The sequence below is a fragment of the Pinus tabuliformis genome, chromosome 4_2 (assembly GCF_031772625.1).
Source record: "Pinus tabuliformis cultivar Carrire ecotype Pingquan chromosome 4_2, CPIR1, whole genome shotgun sequence".
NCBI lineage: Eukaryota > Viridiplantae > Streptophyta > Pinopsida > Pinales > Pinaceae > Pinus > Pinus tabuliformis.
Window position 1 is genome coordinate 821,876,383 of NC_142304.1, and position 22,409 is coordinate 821,898,791.

A 22,409-nucleotide genomic window follows, 5' to 3' on the forward strand; every position below is an offset into this window, starting at 1 on the left:
TTCGAGTGATCCATGTAGAAATGATCTCGACCGTTGATAAGGATCAAGACATCTCTTGATCTCATCCGTCGATTTATTCACTTAAAATATTATTATTTTATTAGTTAGGGTTTTTGCTTTATTTTTTTAATTTTTTAATTATTTTTTACATATTTCATTTTTTAATTTTTATTTATTTTATTATTTTTATTCATTTTAAAATGGATCATCGAACTAAGCCTTCGGGAACATCACCTAGGACTTAGGACTTAGGACTCATGAGGGGATTTAAAACATTTTTCGACCCTCAAGACACATTTCATGATGACTTTTACAAATTTACATCTTAAGGGGGAAAACCCCTTTAACATAGACCCTCACAAATCACCCAGTTCTGCGACACAACTATAATCTAGCAGATCAACACACTAGGATTCTCCTAAAGTTCTAATGACAAAATCCATCCCGGCTTTGGGGTCAGGTTTGAAGGAAAACTCGGCTGATCCATGGATCGGTGAGACGAAAAACCTTCCGGGACGTAGATTACCACTAGAAAGTTAGGTCCACCTAGGCAATTTTACATACATGGCTCATATCTGCTAAGATTATTTACAATTCATACATGTAGACTGGGTTTACAATCAAAATGATCAAGTTGCTGATGACTGCAGGATGGCACGGACATGTCGATCAGGTGCTGCCCCTTTTTGCAAAGAAAAGGGGGTGTACTGCATGGGTAGTTGACCGATAGTGGTCAACAATATCCATACAAAGCATAGAATGGTGACATACCAATGGACATGTGATGTGTAGTGTTGTAGCAATACTCCCCTAGATGCAGCCACTTCAGCCATGTTCGCTGCTGCCCACTGACATAGTTACGCAAGTAGCCCTCTAGCCACTTGTTAACTATCTCTGTCTGCTCGTCTGTCTGTGGGTGATAACTGGTACTCGGTGTCAACTCCGTCCCCACCAACCGGAAAAGCTCCTGCCAAAATCCGCCCATGAAACGACTGTCCCTGTCACTGGTGATGGTCTTGGGAAGACCATGTAACCTGAAAATCTCTCTGAAGAACAGCTCGGCCACCTGCGCTGTTGTGTAGTGTGCGGATATGGCGAAAAAGTGTGAGTACTTTGTCAGCCGATCAACGACGACAAAGATGCAATCCTTGCCTTGTACCATGGGCAACCCTATGATGAAGTCCATCGAAATACACTCCCATTTCCCCTTCGGAATGGGAAGAGGCTGTAATAGTCCTGCTGGATGGTTCATCTCCCCCTTGTTCCTTTGGCAAACGTCGCACTCCCAGACATGCTGGAGTACGTCCTCCTTGAGGCCCTTCCATGAGAACCTCTCCCTAATGGCCCTGTAGGTTTTGGTAAACCCCTGATGACTTGCCAATGGTGAATCATGTGACGCCTGAAGTATCTTCTTCTTGAGCTGAGACCCCTCAGTTAAGAAGATCCGGTCCCTGTAGTAGATGATCTCATCGACCACCCTGTACCTGTCATCCGCCACCTGCCCATCCAGAATCTCACATGCAAACCTGTCCTTGGAGTACTCTACTAAGAGTCGAGCCCTTCAGTCTGTGTTCAAGCTCATAAGAGACAATGTGGCTGGTCTACGTGAAAGGGCGTCTGTTACCACGTTGTTCTTACCCTTGACAGACTCCATGTCAAAGTCATATGCTTGGATCTTACTGATTCACTTCTGTTGCCTCTCCTGTAGCTGCTTCTGCTCCAAAAAGAACTTGAGGTTGTTGTGATCAGTCCTCACCCTGAACTTGTTACCTACTAAATACTGCCGGAACTTGGCCAATGCATGCATGATGGCCAACATCTCCTTGTCGTATATAGAATACAACCTCTCGTGCGGAAGGAGCTTCCGGCTCTCATAGGCTATAGGGTGACCTCCCTGCATCAATACTGCACCGATCCCCTCTCCCGATGCATCACACTCCAAAACAAATGGTTGCATGAAATCTGGCAATGCAAGCACTGGGCAGCTGCTCATAACCTCCTTGAGCCTATCAAAGGCTCGCTGCGTTGTATCAGACCAACTGAATGCCCGCTTCCTCGTCAGATCTGTCAGGGGTGCAACAAGCTGTGAGAAACTATTGACGAACTTCCGATAGTAAGTACAAATGCCAATGAATCCCCGAAGTTCTGTCACGTTCCTCGGTTCCGGCCAATCTCTGATGGCGCTGATCTTCTCCTTGTGGACTCTCACTCCGTCCACCCCTATGATGTGTCCCAAGTACAACATCTTTGTCAACTCAAACTCACACTTGGAGAGCTTGGCATAGAACTGCTACTCCTGCAAGATGCGCAACATTGTCTCAATGTGTTGGAGATGCTCCTCCCAAGTCCTGCTGTAAATGAGGATATCATCAAAGAACACCAACACAAACTTCCTGAAGTGACTGCGGAAGATGTGGTTCATACAGGACTGGAATGTAGCTGGGGCGTTGGTTTAGCCCGAAGGGCATCACCAAAAACTCAAAGTGCTCATAGTGACACTTGAAGGGAATGTCCTGCTCCTTCACGCGAATCTGATGGTACCTAGATTTCAAATCAATCTTTGAGAAGAAACGTGCTCCTCTCAACTCATCCATCAACTCGTCGATCTTGGGTATGGGGTACCTGTTCTTCAATGTCTTCTTGTTCAGGGCCCTGTAGTCAATGCACATCCTCAATGTGCCGTCCTTCGTCTTCACCAACACCATGGAAGAAGCAAAAGGACTCGTGCTCGGCCAAATGTGCCCAAGAGCCAGCAACTCCTGAATGGCCCGCTCAATCTCATCCCGATAGACCTTGGGATGCCTATAGGGGGTAGTAATCACTGCATGTATGCCCTGCTCAAGCTCAATGGTGTGCTCAAACGCCCGGTCCGGTGGCTGTCTCGGTGGAATCTCCCCAAACACTATGGCATACCGGTCAAGGATGGACTGTATCTCCGGATGCATGCAATTACACTGCCCACTCTACGTCTCCCTTTAGGAAGTCTGCCTCCATCCGATGAGTCGAAACAGTGTGACGCGGATATGTGTGCTGTCCTTGTATCTTCTCATGCCTCCCTGTCTTCTCATCATCCCACTCCATCTCTAAGGTCTTCCAATCTGTTGTGACCTTCCCTAGAGTGATAAGCCACTGAACACCCAGTATCATGTTGGTGTCCGGAATATCGACCACGAAAAAGTGTCCAGTCAATGTATAGGTGCCCATCGTCACCGATAGCTATGGAACATATTGAGCACACATCATGGTCTGATCTCCTGGGACCAAAACTGAAAACCCATTGAAGCTCTCGGTCTGTATACCTCTCCGCTCAACCATCTGTGCATCGATGAAGTTGTCGGTTGCCCCACTGTCAACCAAAACTGATACTCGCTGGCCATGTACTGTCCCCCGTACACGCAGCGTCAAATACTTGGGAACTCCTTGCAATGCTGCAAGGGCTCCTCCGGTAGGTCCAAAAGCTGCACCACCTGCTGCTGGCTGTGGAGGTGGCAAAGGACCCTGCATGGCATGACTATCCCTTGCCTCCACATCATCCTCCTCATCCTCTTCCCTGCAGCTCTTGCAGAAGACCTCAATAAAATGTGCTTTGCCAGCACCACATCTATGTTCCGGTGCCCACGGCTCTTGACAGGTGAAGCACAACCGCTTCTTCTTCAACTCCCTCCTGGCATCATCGTCAATCTGTAATTGTCCTAGATTCCCCTTCGGAGGCGGAATCCTCACATCCTTCCCCTTAGGCTGAAAAGCCTATCGCTGGGGGTAAGGTGTCCGGGTCTTGGGTAAGACATCCTGTAAGTCCCGGGTCCTGCTAATAGCATCCTGGAGTGTGGTTGGTCTAGCGGATTTGAGTAGACCTCGAAGTGGCTCTGCTAACCCCTCAACATACATGTAGATCCTCTGTGCCGTGGATAGATCTGGCACCATCACTGAAACCCTCAAAAAGTCCGTAATGTAGGTCTCTGGGCTCCTTGTCTGTTTGAGTCTCGTCAGCTCAACAAAGTGTTGTTCTGGATCCCTCCGGTCGAATCTCTCCATTAATCTCCTGGTGAACTTGGCATATGTCGTCACTGTGGAATGCCCGAGTGTAACCATCCCATGGAACCACCAATCCTGGGCCTCACCATCCAAATGTAATGTCGCCACCTTGATGGCCTCTGTCTCCAACATCTGGTTAAGCTGGAAGTAAATGTCCAGCTTCTCCACCCAAGACTTTGCCGAACTGTTTGATGAACCATCAAACGTAGGCAAGTGGAATCTACTATCTGCATGGTGGGTGTCACCATCATGATAATGTCGGTACCCTCTGTGATGGTCGCGGGGTCTACTATCCCGCTGGAGCTGGACAAAGTGTTTGAATGAGAGAGCCTCCCTGAACTCCTGCCCATAGGCCTGGTACTCTACAAAATTATCGCCCATATGACCGAGCTCTGCCTTTTGCTGGGCTCTGGCCCTCGTGTCTGCTCTTAAGAAAGTGGGCATAGTAGAGCGTGTAGGGGCATGTGAGGCCACCTGCTGAGTAGTATCACGCTACTCTAGCAAATGGTGGGATGCACCCAATCCCTCACCAACTTGGAAAACCAGTGGGCTCTCACGCTGTCTAGCCTCCACTGACCTGAATCTCTGCCCCATCACCTCAATCTGCCTCGACAGATCCTGCACTGATTTGAGGAGCATGTCCGCAAATCTCTTCCTGTCCTCATCTGCCATCGGATACTCCTGCTTTGCGTCCACTACAGGCTCCTTCTGTTCTGCGTCCACCACAGGCTCCTCCTGTTTTGCGTCCACTACCAGAACACAGTCTCCCTCTCCATAGGTATTCTCCAACCTACGCCCAGTGTCTCTTTATCTCCTACCTCTGTAACAGATGTAGGGTTTTTTCCCCGGTGTCATAGATTGCTAGCTCCACAGGCTGAGCCAGATCTATGCTCTGATACCACTGTAATATCCCGTTTTAGAGATATTTCCCCAAAGCCCTAGTAACTCCAACCAAATACGCACAAATGATATAATAACCGGGAAACTCAAAATGATAAAAATAACAGTGGTGCAACATATAATAATGTAAACATGAAATATAAGCAGATACCCGAGAAATGCAGAGAGAAATGTTAAGCCATTTTATTATACTGAGTAATAGAATGAGTACATGAGGTGATCCGAAAGATGGCACCTCGACTTGCACACGGCAAGTGAAGAAATACACTCAGAATAGCAAAGGAATGGCCTCTCTCTGAACTACGTCCAAGCTACTGGAGAACTGCTATGCTACTGCTACTGCTGGAAATCAAATGAGGATTTGGGGTTGTTCCCCTCCTCAAAAAATGTTGAAACTCTGGAATCAGACTCTACTCAAAAAACCCAGAAAAACCCAAAAAGCTTTTCTGAAATGGCCGACCCCCGAAAATTGCTCCCTTGAGGACCTAAGTTGCACGAAATAGGGAAACGGGTATGAGTTTCCAAAACGGGAAGCGATACGAAATGTGACCTTCCCAAATTTTGGAAATGGGGAAACACGAATATATATATATTAGGACATTTAAGAAATATGTGCAATCATAAAGCATATATGATACATTCTAATTTATTACATTATGATAAAATTGTCAATTGTCAATGCATAAACTATAAGTCTCTAAATTTACATCACATTTACTCATGAATGATCACATAATGAAAATAGAAATATCCAAAATCAGCCACGAGAAATTTCTAATTTCTTGTTTCGTGCTTGATTGGGAGTCTCCTCCTACATAGTCGAACGACCTTAGTGCTCTTGATTAAATACAAGTTTCATACCCTAGTACCCTACATGCTCTTCATTATTGGGAGTCTCCCCTGCATAGAGGTCTTGGTTCTCTTGATTAAATACAAGTTCCATACCCTAGTACATGATAAAATCCAATGGAAACATTGCAATCCCCCCAATCCTGAAATCCTAAAAAACAGATAAGTCTGCTGGATTTTGAGTGAGATCTAAAATTCTACTTTCTCCATATGAAATCCAATGAGGGCGAAACCACTCTCAAACATCCTGAGTCATTTCATGGTAATGTTAAAAATTTAAGTAAAAGGATACTTTAAGAATTTAACATTACCATGAACTGCATATCAACACTAGGGCAAAAGTTCACTTTTATAACTTTAGACAGGCATCTAGAAACAACTAGAAGTCACTAGGATAACCTAACAAAAAAAAAAAAAACAAGTAAAAAGCTGAAATGTGAGTCGTACGGCCTTGAAACGCGTTTCAGGCCGTACTGGTCACGTTTCAGTTTTGTGAAACATGGCAGTACGGCCTGAAACATGTTTCAGGGCCGTACCATACGCGTTTCAGCGTTCTGTACCCGTTTCCGTACGGAAACGCCCCCTTGCCCTACGTTTCCTGCAATATAGTTGAGGACCCATGCAATCCCTCAAGGCTCTGTGCTGCCACTGAAATAAACCCACCAAAACTCTGTCTGAAACCCAGCCAAAAACCTCCAATATGCAAGGGTTGATCCCCTGCTCAATCTCCCAACATGAATCCCCCTGCAAAACCTCAATCCAGAACTCTTGCCAGAAAGCACTGTGTCATCCCTCTCAAGACTGCGCAGTTATCCAAGATGCTCAATCCTCTTGCCAAAATGTTGATGAAACTACTGCAAAAATATTGATGGAAATACCTTGCCCACGCAGGCACTCGAAGTCCCTCGGGGCTAAGGGTGAGATCTCTGAATGGAGACACTCAATGCACTAAACAGTGCTGCAGACTAGCTAAACAGCCAACGTGCTCTAAGTCGAAGTGTCTAGCTCAAATGCACATAATCAAATACCAAAATGAGGAAGCTCCTCTCTCCTTTATAGCATTGGTCTCTCTCAATCCCAAGGCTCATCTCCTCCAACGTAATCTCCTCTTGCCACGTGTTCTTTTTCACATCTGCGCAGTCCCTCCAAGTGACTGCGTGGGCCCCATCTCTACGTGGTCCTTTGGCCCCCTTGGCTTCCCTTTAAGTCACAACGTTGTGCTACTAGGAAGTGACTTTTATTTTAAAAGTGAGTTATACCCCCCTTTTCCTCACCTTTTATTTGCAAATAACTATAGAAGGCAAAATTGAGCAAAAATCGCATATTCCAATTAGCCATAGCTAATTAAGAATATTACAAATTCTTGATCTCTCTTGGTGTGTTCTCCAACGGACCCTCAAGACTCTTATACTTTTCTTGTTGGTCCATCAACCACTGAGATTGAATCTCTAATCAATGGCTAAGATTAGATTTGGCTTGATCCATGACGTTTGGACCCTTCTAACCCAGTTTTATATTAATACCCATTAATATTTTGTTTTTCCTAAGTTTAGACTTAGGAACTCCATTAAAAATATTAATTATTTTAATATCTCCCAAACCGGTTAGAATCTGCCCCAAATCAACACTCCCTCTTAGCGAGGACTATGATCTAGTAATATTTCTCATTGAGTATTACCCTGATTATCCAGCATCTGTCCCTGTGCTGATGCTAAACCTTCCCGCCCAACATCCTCTGTAATGCTGCATCATGTACAACTGCCCAAGACCCTGCCACTGCCACTGCTGCATTTGTATGGCAGCTCCCTCTGCATCCGTGCTGCTGCGCACTGCTGCATTTGCGCTGCATCCCCTTCTCCTCATGCTGCATCTTCATAACATGTTTCAGCAGAGAGAACAATGAACCCAATACGTAATCATCTAGTAGAGATTTACCCAATACAAATCAAGGGCAAACTTTCAATATTACTGTACAGTAGAGAGAAACCTTTACGCTCCAGAGATGTGGTGGTCAACTACGGTCAACTATCAAACCCTAGCTTAGAACCCTTGTCGCACTCATCAAGATATTCCGCGAGCGACTGTAACTTCCTGGTCTCTTCCTAAGACACTTTATGCGAGCGTTTATGACTTTTACAGTCGCTCCCTGAAGAACGAAAAGTGAGTGATTGAGGAAGAATTTACCCAGACCTGTCTCGGACCCCAGTCTCACCCTTTAGACAGATAAGCGAGCGACTGGGGCTTCCCAGTCGCACTCAGAGACACTGTGTGCATGCGATTGTAGTCAGATCTGACCTGTGGCGAGCGTGCGACTGGTAAACAGAAACCCTAATTCGTGCGAGCCTTAGACCAGAATCTTCAGACGCAGAGCGAGCTTCCTCTGACGAACTTGTGCGAGCCAAAATAATTGATGAATATAGAAGAAAATGATTGATGATGATGTCCAAATGAGCTTGAGGACTTGTGTATTTATAGGCTTCCATGAGGGTCCACTTGATGTTGAGGCCGACTTGTCCAATTGTACATGTGTATAGGGCCGACCTCGTCCAATGTACAGGAATGGGTTCATAAATTCAAAAAACAACTTCTACTTGTCCAAATGAGGTGATCTTTAGGTCGATTTTCGTCCTCTCGAAAAAAGGAATTCAATGCAATCATCATTTTTGTCATCTAAGCTGTTGAAGGTGGAATTTGACCCTAGTTGCATAAATTAACACTCCCTCTCAACTAGGAAGAATTCCACCTACTAATATTTGTTCAATGATCATCACATCATCCTGTATGTTGGTGTCATGCCGTGACTATCTCTGCTCAACTCTATCTGCTAAAACATTCTTGAATCTAAAAGAAGAAGAAGAAGAATCGAGGAGCATTAGCTTCCGCCCTCTACTCATGGGGGAGTCATATATCCCAACCCCATATCGAGCAATATGATACCAAACACACATAGGGGAGCACTTCTCAACCTTGGTATCACATGGGTGAGCTTATTCTCAACTTGGAAATGCATAGGGGAGCAACTCACAACCCAATCCTATTGCCTACTGATCTTCCCATCGATGACTCTAAGTAGTCATGTGGTAGAACACTTGCATCATAATCGACTTGGGTTGTACACCCCAAGTACACTCTCAACCCGTTGGCCAAACAAGGAGCGGTATTCCTAACAAGCTTGACTTATGGGTATGATGCCAATTGGGGTATACTCTGCAGAGACCAAATAGGGTAGCAACATCTCCAACCCTATGTAGATAGGGGAGCAGCATCTAAATCTTGTGGGTAATAGATAGGGGTGATCCCCTGTTGTCCAGAGATCCCTCAACCCTATGAGCCCTCTATCTGAATTCCTCACCCTGGGAGCTCAGTAGGGGGGAAGAGCTAGCTCAATGTCGATCAACTCTGCCCCCTATTAGGAGGGGTCACATCCATCAGTCCAAGCTACTCTCTGAAGACTAAGAACTTCCCTTTCGGTTAAGCTTTGGTGAGAATATTTGCAATCTGTTCATTTGTCGATATGTGATGGAGTCTAACAACTCCTCTCTGCACCATGTCTTGAATGAAGTCATATTGAATCTCTATGTACTTGGACTTGTCATGAAACACTAGATTCTCTGCCAGGCGGATCCCACTCTTGTTTTCACTATATATCACTGTAGTGTGTAGGACCTGCTCAAATAGCTCTCCAAAGAACTTCCTTAACCAAATTGCTTCACAACTAGCCATACTAGCGGCGACATACTCTGAATATATCAATGTAGTGTCTAGGACCTGCTCAAATAGCTCTCCAAAGAGCTTCCTTAAACAAATTGTTTTGCAACTAGCCATACTAGCGACAACATACTCTGCCTCGGCAGTACTAAATTTTACAGACTTCTGTTTCCTGCTCATCCATGATATCATGGCAAATCCAAGACTAAAACAACATCCATATGTATTCTTTATGTTGATAACATTTCCTTCCCAGTGAGCATTGGTGTATCCATGAAGTCGACATCTCCGACATAATATCTCAAACCAAGTGTGATCGACCCATAGAAATATCTCAATATATGTTTGGCAGCGACCCAATGTGGATGGAGGGGCTCGGTCATGAATTGACTCAACGTGTTCGCTACATAGCATATGTATGGACGGGTGTTCACAACGAACATCAGAGCCCCAGTCAATTGTCTATACTCAGATGTATTCGCCAAATTGGATCCTGCAACTTCTCCATAACTTCTTGAAGCTCATTCCATTGGTGTAGCTATGGATTTGCATTATGTCATTCCAAATTTTTCTAGCAGCCTCACAACATATTTTCCTTGTGAAAGGAAAATCTCACCAGGCCTTTGCCAGAGAAGGCATAGAAAGTAGTGCATGAGTCCAAGGTCCTTTATCTTGAATTCAGAGGCTAGCTCCCTCTCACACTCGATCATCAGAGGGTCACTACCTGTTAAGAATAGATTGTCGACATACAAAACCAAAATCAACGGCATACCTTGGACTACCTTGAAGTAGAGATTGGGATCGACATTGCTTCTAGTGAATCTTAGTTTCATCAAATAATTGTCTATGCGGGCATACTAAGCTTTGGGGGGTTGCTTCAGACCATACAATGCCTTCTTCAACCTGCAAACATGCGTTCTTCGATCCTCCACTTCAAATCCCTGTGGTTGCTCAACATACACTTCTTGCTGTAATGTGCCATGAAGGAATAAGGTCCTTACATCCATCTAATGAAGAGTCCATCTTTGACTTACGGTAAGGGCTACTATTGAACGAATTATTATGTATCGAGCCACAGGTACAAATACATCATCATAGTCTTCTCCCTCTTTCTGTGAGAATCCTCGAACCACAAACCTTTCCTTATATTTCTCAATGCTACCATCGACTCCATGTTTGATCTTGAATAGCCATTTTGAAGTTACCACAAATTTCCCTTTCGGTGTCGACACAACCTCCCATACAGCATTCCTCATAATCGATTCATATTCCTTGGCCATAGCATCTTTCCAAACTCGTTCTTTTACAACTTCTTCGAATGTTGAAGGTTCAAGTTGAATCATAGTGCTCATGGCTGGCTGGCTTCCTTTACATATCCCTAACACCTGCATGGTTGTTTCCTTTCTCCAAATGATCTTTGAAGAGAATATGTCTCTCAGCATCCTGTAGAGTGTTGCGGAGCCAAAGTGGTCTCTTTCTAGTCAGAGGATCACTTGGAGGAGGATCTAAGGGATCCATAGGCTCCATGGGATCATCAACAATATTAGTCTCGGACTCGGGCACAGAAAGACCATCTAGAATATCCTTGTCATCATTCTTCTTCTCGGGCAGAGGAGGTGGAGGAAGGTCTCTTGCTTTTTCAAGAGCAACATCTTTGTCGAATATTACATCCTTGCTAATTTCAACCTTCCTTTGACTAGGAATATTTATTCTATATGCCTTAGAATTTTCACAATAACCAAAAAAAATACATTTTCTTCCTGTAGCTTCCAACTTGTTCCTTTTGTCCTTCGGCACATGAAAATATACGGGGCATCCAATGATACAAATATGGCTAATGTCAGGCTTGACACTTGTGAACACTTCTTTGGGGGTCTTATTTTCCAAAGCTTGATGAGGTACCCTATTTTGAACATATAAAACAACATGAGTTGCTTCTACCCAAAGGAACTTTGGCACCTTTTGATCATGGATCATGGCACAGGAAACTTCTAATATAGACTTGTTCTTCCTTTCTGCTAATCCATTTTATTTGGGTGTATATGTCACAATTGTTTCTTTCTTGATTCCTTTTTTCTTGCAAAATGCTATGAATAAATTTGACATGCATTCCCAACCATTGTTAGACTTGAATACTTTGATTGTCTTCCATGTTTGGTTTTCGATCAAAGCTTTGAACTCGAACATTTCAAAGGCTTCATTCTTGTGCTTCAAATAGTATATCCATGTCTTTCTTGAAAAGTCGTCAATGAAGGTGATGTAGTAGAGATGACCACCAATAGAATGCACAGGCATCAGACCACATATATTAGAATGAATGAGATGGAGGATGTCATTTGTCTTGTTCTCACTAAAGGGGAATGGTCCCCTTGTTTTCTTTCCACTCGCACAACTTGGACATACTCCATCATGATGGGCTTAAACATCGGGAATACTTGAGATCAATTTCTTCAATTTCGGAAGAGCATCATAATGTAGATGAGCCAACCTTTGGTGCCACAACTCACTTGATGATTAGTATTATAAATCGTTTCTAGAAGTGGACTTCTAGTGACTCTATAGAGTCCTTTAAATCTTGATGCTAATGTGAATGCATCTCTCATAGGTGAACCAATAGGCCAAGTCAGAACTTTTCCTTTGATGAAGGCAACCCTCCTCCCTTTATCTTCCAATGCAGATATAGATTTCTTCATTAATCCTGACACATACATAACATCATGCAACAAAATTGATTCCCTAGAATTCAATTGAAATTTGACGGACCCAAAACCTTTCACGGGATGAGTGGAGTTGTCTCCAAAAATAATCTTCAGCTTAGTCTCCCTCTTTACTAGATTAGAGAGAACTTCCTTATATCCAGAGAAATGATGAGTGGCCCTACTATCGACCAACCAACTATCCCACGGATCTGGAGGAGAAGAACTAGTAAGGGCAAAAATAAGAATGTATTCAGATTTATTTACAACATTACTTTCATACCTGGGAAGTCTTGACTTTTTTTGAGGATGATGATCTTCTTCATGGTCGCTTGAGGTATCTCTTCTTCTCTCATATTTTCTATCGCAGTTATTTCTTCGATCATCTTTCCTTCTTTGATTGTTGTATTTGTTGTTGTTGCATCTTGTGTTGTAACGTGTTCCTTTTTTCTTTTCGAGACAATCTCGTGCATAGTGACCCTTCTTGTGACAGTTATACCATTCAATATGAGATGATGATCTATCATTCCTTCCTCGATGGACCTCCTTTTCCTTTCTTCTTCTTTTTTCCATGAGTGATATATGCAACAGACTCTCCCTCTTCATGCTTTTGAAATCTTCCTTTTCATATCATCCTTGATTCTTCTTGAGTAAGCTTTCCAACAATTTCATCAAATGACGGGAGGACATTGCCGTTGCTTATCGTAGTATTGAAGGTTTTCCAAATGGGAGGGAGACCTCTAAGAGTCACAATCACTAATTCCCTGTCAAACACATTTTCCCCAACTCCCTGCAATTGATCTCTAAGACGAGATATCCTCATGATATAGGATTGTACAACTTCTCCTTTATTCATATTGGTGTCTTTGAGTTGATCTTTCAAAGTGATGATCTCCTAAATTGTTGATTTTATACCTGTCGGCTATCTTATCATACATGTCTTTAGACTTTCTTAAACTCCCAACATATGCAAGTAAATGATCTTGTAAACCATCAGCTATAATTTTCTTTGCTTTGGACTCACCTTTCTTATACCTGTGTTTAAGGGGAGCAGAAGCATTTTCGGGAGGGTCGGGCATTCTTCCTTGAATGTATTCCAACACATCATTATTGTCAGCTATGATCTCCAACCTGACTTTCCATGCAGCAAAGTTTGATGCGTCACCCACCCAACTTTTCATGCTCCTTGAAGGTAGAGGAAGACATCTTGACTTTGACTAGAAAAGCTCCTTCAACTTTCCATGGAAGATGGCTTCAATTCTTGTCTCCTTTTGGGCTTGTTCTTCACCTTAGCTCTGATACCATGTTAATTTTTCGGATTTTTCTATTTTGTTTCAATTGCTTCAACCCTATTCAATTTTTCATTAAGCAATGCATTCAATTATTAACAATGTTTCCAATCATAAATAGTAACCAAAGATAGAACAATATATGCAATGACAAAGAAGACAATAGCACAACCATAAGAGACACTAGATTGGTCAAAGACCAGCGAAAATCCCCACTAGGGGGAAAACCCTTTCAAATCTTCTTCTTATTAGATTGTCATAAAATGTTTCAATTGAGAGTACAATGAGCCCAATACATAATCATCCAGTAGAGATTTACCCAATACAAATCAGAAGCAAAATTTCAGTATAACTGTACACTAGAAAGAAACCTTTTAGCCTTCAGAGATCTAGTGGTCAACTGTCAAACCCTAGCTCAGAACCTTGGTCGCACCCATCAAGATATTCCGTGAGCGACTGTAACTTCCTGGTCGCTACCTGAGACACTATATGCGAGTGGTTATGACTTTTCCAGTCGCTCCCTGAAGAACAAAAAGCGAGTGACTAAGGAAGAATTTACCTAGACCTGTCTCAGACCCCAGTCTCACCCTTCAGACAGATAAGTGAGCAACTGTGCCTTCCCAGTCGCACTTTGAAACACTGCGTGCAAGCGACTGGGGACAAAACCTCCCAGAATTGCCTCAAAACTCTAGTCGTTCCCTTCAAGTTGTTATGCGAGTGACTAGGCCTTCCCAGTCACACTCAGAGACAATGTGTGCATGTGACTGTAGTCGGATCTGACCTGTGGCGAGCATGCGACCAGAAAATCGAAACGCTAATTCGTGCAAGCCTTAGACCAGAAACTTCAAACCCTGAGCTAGCTTTCTTCGACGAACCTGTGCGAGCCAAAACATTAGACGAATATAGAAGAAGATGCTTGATGATGATGTCCAAATGAGTTTGAGGACTCTTGTATTTATAGGCTTCCATGAGGGTCCACTTGATGTTGAGGCCGACTTGTCCAATTGTACGTGTATAGGGCCGACTTAGTCCAATGTACATGAGAGGGTTCATAAATTCAGAACCAACTTCTGCTTGTCCAAATGAGGTGATCTTTAGGTCGATTTTGGTCCTCTTGAAAAGAGGAATTCAATGCAATCATCATCTCTGTCATCTCAATTGTCGAAGGTGGAATTTGACCCTAGTTGCATAAATTAACAATTCTTCTTCTGGTTCACAGCTTTTCTAGGCAGTTTTGTTGCAGGGGCTGAAATTCTAGGGTAATTGGCAGCTGTAGGAGGGTTGAAATTCTAAGTCAGATCAGGCTGAGCAAATTTCCAGATCAGATTGGGAGGCTTGACTTGGAGGGGTTGACCAAGTTTGACCATAGGTCTAGGTGTGTCTCTTGTTGAACAAAATATTTTCTCTATTGAAAAGGGTGCTGGGTTTTTCCCCTTGGTGGGCTTTCCCATGGTAAATCTTGTCTTACTTTTAGTGCATTGTGATCTCTACTATTCTACTATTCTTGTATGGTTGAATTTCTATAGTATAATTGCTTAATGATATATTAGAATAAATAAAAGAAGATCAACATCAACAATAATTATTAGTATTTCAGAAATATTGTGCTAGTTTACATTGCACTTAGAAAATCAACACCTACAGTCATTATTATATTGTTCATGTTTTCTGTGTCATTGCTTAACGATGGAATATTGGATAAGAATGTGAATAAGATCTAAATCATTTGAAGTAATTATCAATATAGAAGACCCTATATAAAAATCAACGTATTTCACGGTGAATTGAGTTTTCTGTTGCCCATCTGCATTGTTTTTGTTGTTGTAGCATAATAGATTTGCGAGATTCTCAAGGTTCCAAGCACATTGCAAATTTTACAGAAAAGTTAGTGGGATAATAAACAATTAACCCCACCTCATCCACAGAAACCCATATAAGGCACTAGTCTTATCTTATTGAGTGATGTATCAACAAAGAACCCTCCCATAGCCTTTCCAGAAGAAGTTGGGCTTAATGAGTGGGGATTTGGGCCGAGGTGACAATGGGCCCTCATCTTGTGTGTGCCAATCATAGCGGGTGGCCAAGCCTTGGCGACCCTGCTAAATTGATTGTTAATAAGTTTAGAATGGTGATAAATGCAATGTGAAAAAATGTATGTGTACACATGTTGACATGAGTGGTAATAGGACCTACCCCCCCTTCCCACAAGATTTCAATGACATGACCATATTAGATTCCTCCCTGGGAGACTGACGAGAATCCCTAGGCCTTACTAGTTAACTACCTCTCCAAACAACGTAGTGGATGATCCAAGCATCCCACTAGTTCTGCCTCTGGACATCATATGCTACTAAACTTCTTTCAGTCAACCTTGGAAGTTAGGAGACATGGGTCTATTCCATGATAGTCCCACCTTTTTTTTTTTGGTTATTCTTGTCCTTGGATCTTCTCCTATACATCTCCACGCTACTACATCTTTTTGGGTTGGAGTTGAGGGTTATTCATGCCTCAGCTTAGATCTCACTCTATGCTCTACTTTATTTGCTTTACCTTCTACATCTTTCATTTTATAGGGGACCTTTTGGTATTTCTGCTTTGTAATGACATTGTACTCAACAGTCTGGTTGACCTACTTTTTTGGTCATTAATTGAGCATTAATAAAATTAATTTATGTCTCCTCCATTGTGTTGTTAGCTTGTCTTGATATGTCCCTGATTCGATTTGATCCATATTCGCAAAAACTCTAATGTACTTGCCAGGGTGCAAACATCTTGTTTGTCCGAAGCTTTTGTTTTTCTGTATTTGAACAAGGATGTAAAATGATCATTATGGGTGGGTGTTAGAAATAATGGTTATGAACTTAGACATATTAATTAAGACTTGGTATATAATAAAATCATAATAATTAAGTGATGTAATAACAGATTATTTAATGTAGTAGTTATGCAATAGTTATATTGCTAGGTATTTGGGAGTTATGCAATGTACTCTTGTTCTACTATGTAATGAGACATTGGATCATCTAATATTGAATGTTTCAATCCACTCATTCCTATGTGTATTCCTGTCCATGGTTTTGTGTAAAACTCACATTTGATGTGGTCTATTATTTCAGACACAGAGCCTGCTAGTGCAGCTAGGCGACAATTACGAGAAGCAATCTATACAGTGTTGTTTGATATGAATGTACCTGCTGTATGTGCAGTTGATCAGGTATCTAAATGTTTTGACTTCCTTGCTTAATTGATTTAATATCGTTTTTTTATGCAATTAAACAAGACTGAAATACCATGTTCTAGATTCTTTCTATTTTTTTCACTAAAGCCCATGTTATTAATGAAAATTCAAATTAGTCTTTGATATGAAGGAATTTATAATGATGAATGTTGTAATAGAAATAATGCAACCACAACTAGACAATTAACAAATCTACCTCAATGATTGGAAATGAGGAAATTACATATATAAATAGACAACAAATTCCTCTTTAAACTAGGAACATATAAAATATTGTTAATGGATACATTACCTCTGGATTCTAATTGGAAAGGTGACGTATCAATGCCCTTGACTTCATAGTTGCTATTGTCTCTAAGCTTGACCTTTTGGGAGAACTTCTTTCCAAGTAATTGATATAGATAATCATGATTTCCAGTTATGTGTGTGAAAATTTCATCTATCACAGCAACTGGAAATTATTCTCCTAATTGTTAATTTATTTAACAATTTATTTGTTGTTTCCTATGACAAATACCAAATAACTCACACTGTGATTTTCTCAAATAAACCGCGGAAAAATAGTAGTGCTAGAAATTGAGAAAAATCTAATCTAGCGCACACATAAAAATGACACTGCTATTTTTGGACAAATGTCCCCGAAAAAACCCAACTTGGGTAAACCTGTGCAACAACTGAGGGTTTTATTATTATGCAAAAGTGAGAAAATTTGAGTACAATAATATGGATGCTGAATCTGACAATCCTATAGAGAAAAATACTAGCAAAAATCTAGTGAGGAATTTTCATCACCCCACAGGAAAATCTGGGCTCTGACTGCAGCTCCAAGTGAGCCGTCCAAATTGCTTCTGCGCAGCACTGTGTCACCCTAACGCAGTCCCTTCTCACGCACAGCCTGAATAGCTGCTCCAGTAGTCATCCTGTCTGCCATTGGCTGAGAAGTTGTCTCTTTGGGCTTCTAGAACCTTTTCCCGGCTTCTGGAACTGAAAATCAGCTTCTCTCCTGTTGATTTGGGGTAGCATCGGATGTGCTCTTGCCACAAAAATTGGTGGAGAGGCTAAAGCACATGAGATCTCCAAGACCCAGAAATGGTTTGGGTAGAATCTAACCGGTTTGGGAGATATTAAAATAATTAATATTTTTAATGGAGTTCCTAAGTCTAAACTTAGGAAAAATAAAATATTAATGGGTATTAATATAAAACTGGGTTAAAAAGGTCCAAAAGTCATGGATCAAGCCAAATCTAATCTTAGCCGTTGATTAGAGATTTAATCTCAGTCGTTGATGGACCAACGAGAAAAGTATAAGAAAAGGCTTGAGGGTTAGTTGGAGAACAAACCGAGAGAGAGATCAAGAACTCGATTTTCTAGGGCAGGGTTTGCTGAGAAAATTGAGTCAGTGATCAGAGTTGCAGCGGAGGGACAGTGAATACATAGCATAGAGGCAGAGTTAGTACCGGGAGGATCAGCACAGAAGCCCAGAGAGGTTGACGTAGAGCCAGCTAGAGGCCATGCAAAGGTAGCCAGGAGCTGCGCAGAGCCAGAGAGGGCCAGCGTGTGAGACGCAGAGGCTCCAGAGGTTGAGGTAGAGCCCAGAGAGGCTGACGCTGGGCCAGAGAGACTGAATCTGGGCTAGAGAAGCTGACGCAGGGCCTAGAGGCAGCGTTGGGAGATTTTTCGTGGGACAGACTAGAGCCGGAGAGCCGGATAGGGTGACGCAGAGCAATAGAAGCTGCATTGTTGCTGTGGGATCATTCATTAGGTGATTTAGCCGGAATATCCGTCTTCGACTGAGAGGTACTACTGCCGAGGGCATTCTCTGTTGGGTGAGCCATTTCTGGCACCCAGGTTGTATTCTAAAACTGCATAATAATAAAACCATCTGAATAGTTGCACCAGTTTTCCCACATTGGGTTTTTCCGAGAACACTGGTCCAAAAACAACGGTGTCACTTGTGTGCTTGTTTGCTTTCAGTTGATGATCTGTATGTGTTGATACTGGACTTGTATTTATTTTTAGTATTTACATGGTAAATAACTTGTTAAGTAATTGAACAAGTAGGAAGAAATAAATCAGATAGTATAGGAAGAATTTCCAATGGGTTAAACTTAGAAATTCCAACATGGTATCAAAGCATGGTTGCAGATCACATGAAAGCTGAAGGCATCAGCCAAGCAGAGCAATAGCAACAGAAACAACTGTCCTGAGTGATAGAAGTTGTCCCTAGTAGAAAGAAGCAAGAAAGGGGTGACGCAGAGGGCCTGCGTCATCAGTTCGAGCCAGGAGGAGGATCAACGCTGATGCAGAGAGGAGCATACTTGACCTACGCAATGCCAAGTCATCTTTCTCAGTCAGGAAGGATCGACGCTGTGGCCACGAGGTACATATTTTGCTAGTGTCAGGATTGCGTAGAGCCTAGAGGCTTAGACCTTCAGATTGTCGAGGCATAAGAGGCTGTGGGTAAGTTGCAGAGCGAAGCTGGTGGGGTACTGTGGTCAGAACAATACCTAACAGTGCAAGACCAAGGAGGAGGGAGTTGCTGCCGAGGATTTCTAGCCAAGAAATCCAGATCAGTGGTGTAGTTGCACAAATGATCTGAGTGGAGCATCTTGACATTGGCAGAGGGGTTTCCAAGAGGGAAATCGAGGCTTAGAGGGAGTCAACCGAGAACTTCTAGACGGGAAGTTGAGAGACTCAAAAGAGTCGAAAGAGGAGCAATGAAATGGCAGTGAATGGGCTGAGAGATCAGGATAGACTGGTCGGAGCTTCCAACTTCGTAGTTTGGAAGGCCAGGATCTTGTCCAGTCTAGAGAGGTATCGCATCAAGCACTTCTCCTTGAAAACGATAGCGATCCCAGTTGACTCGGCTGAAAATGAGAAGTACGAAGAAGCAATGGCCAGGGCTAAGTGCATCATCCTTGACGGGGTCAAGGATCATGTGGTACCACATATTGCCGAGAAGGGTACGACAAATGAGATGTGGGATGCCCTGAAGAAGTTGTATCATCATACTTCCGTGCAGAGGAAGATGCTTCTAGAAAATTAGTTGCGGTCGTACTAGATGCAGAGGGGAGAGCAGATAGATATATTCCTCGGGTGATTGACAGAGATCTAGGACCAGTTGACTTCCATAGGGGCCACGCCAGATAAGGAGATGTTGGTGAGGACCACATTGAACACAATCTCAGAAGACTGGGAGGTATTTGTCTAAAGCTTAATGGACAAGTCGAACCTTCCGGATTGGGAGGAACTGTGGGTGGCTCTTTGTCAAGAAGAGATCAGATGGCTGATCAAGGTAGGGAGTAGTAGTAAGGGTGTCAGAATCAAGGAGGAAGAAGAGGAGGATGCTGCTCTAGCATTTTGTGGGAAAGCACGAGAAATAGAAGAAGAAGGACCTCTCCAAGGTCAAGTGCTTCCACTGTGGGGAACTGGGTCACTATGCAAACTAGTGTCCAAGGAAGGAAAGCAAGGGAGAGGCTTTTGAGACCAAGGCAACGCCAGCGAGGGTGGAGAAAGAAGTGGAGACAAATGACGACTGTGCTATGAGTGCTCATGCGCCACTTGAGAGAAAGTGGGGAGACATCGAGCTGTAGCCAGACGGACTACAGACAATGAGGGGCAAGAATCCTGGAGGTACCCAACCTCTTGGATTATACCTTGCTATGGGAACCCCGAAGAGAAGTAGCAGGATTGGCGGATGTCGGTAGAGACGGATGCGAATGGAGTGACAGAGGGTGCTACAGTGTAGTAGTCCCTGGACAGCGTGAGGTAACAATGCAAGATGCATGGAGTTGTTGCAACTACGCAGAGGTCAGTAGAGGGAGCACTTGTTAGCGATAGAGGGAGCTTCAGCATCGGGAGAGTCTCTAGCTTGACAGAGATGTGAGAGTTGGGTGGATCAGTTACTTCCTTCTCAGTAACTAGGTTGCAGTGCAGTAGTTAGCAGTGGTAGTGCTATGGGCAGCACGATGCAGAGTGAGGAGAATGGGATGCAGTGCAGATGTAGTAGTGGCAGTGGCAGGGCCATGGGCAACAACACAGATGGAGAGGGAGTTGCCATACAGATGTAGCAGTGGCTGTGGCAGGGTCATGGGCAACAGTACACGATGCAGAGGATGTTGGGCGGGGAGGCTTAGCATCAACACAGAGACCGATGTTGGATGATCAGGGTGATACTTAATGAGGAGTATTACTAGAGCACAATCCTCTTGGATTATACCTTGCTACGGGAACCCCGAAGAGAAGTAGCAGGATTGGCGGATGTCGGTAGAGACGGATGCGAATGGAGTGACAGAGGGTGCTACAGTGTAGTAGTCCCTGGATAGCGTGAGGTAACAATGCGAGATGCATGGAGTTGTTGCAACTACGCAGAGGTCAGTAGAGGGAGCACTTGTCAGCGATAGAGGGAGCTTCAACATCGAGAGAGTTTCAACATCGAGAGAGTTTCTAGCCTGACAGAGATGTGAGAGTTGGGTGGATCAGTTACTTCCTTCTCAGTAACTGGGTTGCAGTGCAGTAGTTAGCAGTGGTAGTGCTATGGGCAGCACGATGCAGAGTGAGGAGAATGGGATGCAGTGCAGATGTAGCAGTGGCAGTGGCAGGGCCATGGGCAACAACACAGATGGAGAGGGAGCTGCCATACAGATGTAGCAGTGGCAGTGGCAGGGTCATGGGCAACAGTACACGATGCAGAGGATGTTGGGCGGGGAGGCTTAGCATCAACACAGGGACCGATGTTGGATGATCAGGGTGATATTTAATGAGGAGTATTACTAGAGCACAATTCTCGCTAAGAGGGAGTGTTTATTTGGGGTAGCATCGGATCTGCTCTAGCCACGAAAATTGGTGGAGAGTCTAAAGCACGTGAGATCTCCAAGACCCAGAAATGGTTTGAGAGATATTAAAATAATTAATATTTTTAATGGAGTTCCTAAGTCTAAACTAGGGAAAAATAAAATATTAATGGGTATTAATATAAAACTGGGTTAGAAGGGTCCATAAGTCATGGATCAAGCCAAATCTAATCTTAGCCGTTGATTAGAGATTTAATCTCGGTTGTTGATGGACCAACAAGAAAAGTATAAGAGGAGGCTTGAGGGTCAGTTGGAGAACACACCGAGAGAGAGAGATCAAGAACTCGATTTTGTGGGGCAGGGTTCGCTGAGGAAATTGAGTACGAGTTTCTGAAACGGGTACGAGTACGAAACGCGACCTCCCAAATTTTGGAAACGAGGAAACGTGAATATATATATATATATATATATATATATAGAATTTAGGACATTTAGGAAATGTTATGTGCAATCATAAAGCATACATGATACATTATAATTTATTACATTTAAACATTATGATTAGATTTACATCACATTTACTCATGAATGATCACATAATGAAAATAAAAATATCAGAATATCCAAAAGCAACCTTTATTATATATGCAAATCTCAAAATCAACGTTTATTACATATATGAGGCTGCAAGTACAATAAAGACTATGAGGATGCAAGAACTATAGAGACAAAAGACTAATCCTCATAAAAAATAGAAGCAGAACCATGCTCAACAGTGGATGGTAGTGCTGAAGAAGATGATGGGCCAATTCCACTTCTAGGCTGGACTTCAATATTCAGGGCAGCAAGAGAGAGATCCAAATCAGGACTTTTTGCATCCACATCCCATTCTTTAGAAGGA

At 43.0% G+C, this 22,409-nt stretch overlaps 1 protein-coding gene across 2 annotated transcripts in view; it reads left to right on the forward strand.

Annotated features, from left to right (window-relative positions):
• ARP8 (actin-related protein 8) overlaps positions 1 to 22,409 on the forward strand; it is a 417,643-nt gene that overhangs the window by 205,033 nt on the left and 190,201 nt on the right. For both annotated transcript variants that reach the window (XM_089424245.1, XM_089424244.1), the window contains exon 6: positions 16,594 to 16,691. In XM_089424245.1, the coding sequence (XP_089280371.1) occupies positions 16,594 to 16,691 (98 nt within the window). The remainder of the gene's footprint in view (positions 1 to 16,593; positions 16,692 to 22,409) is intronic.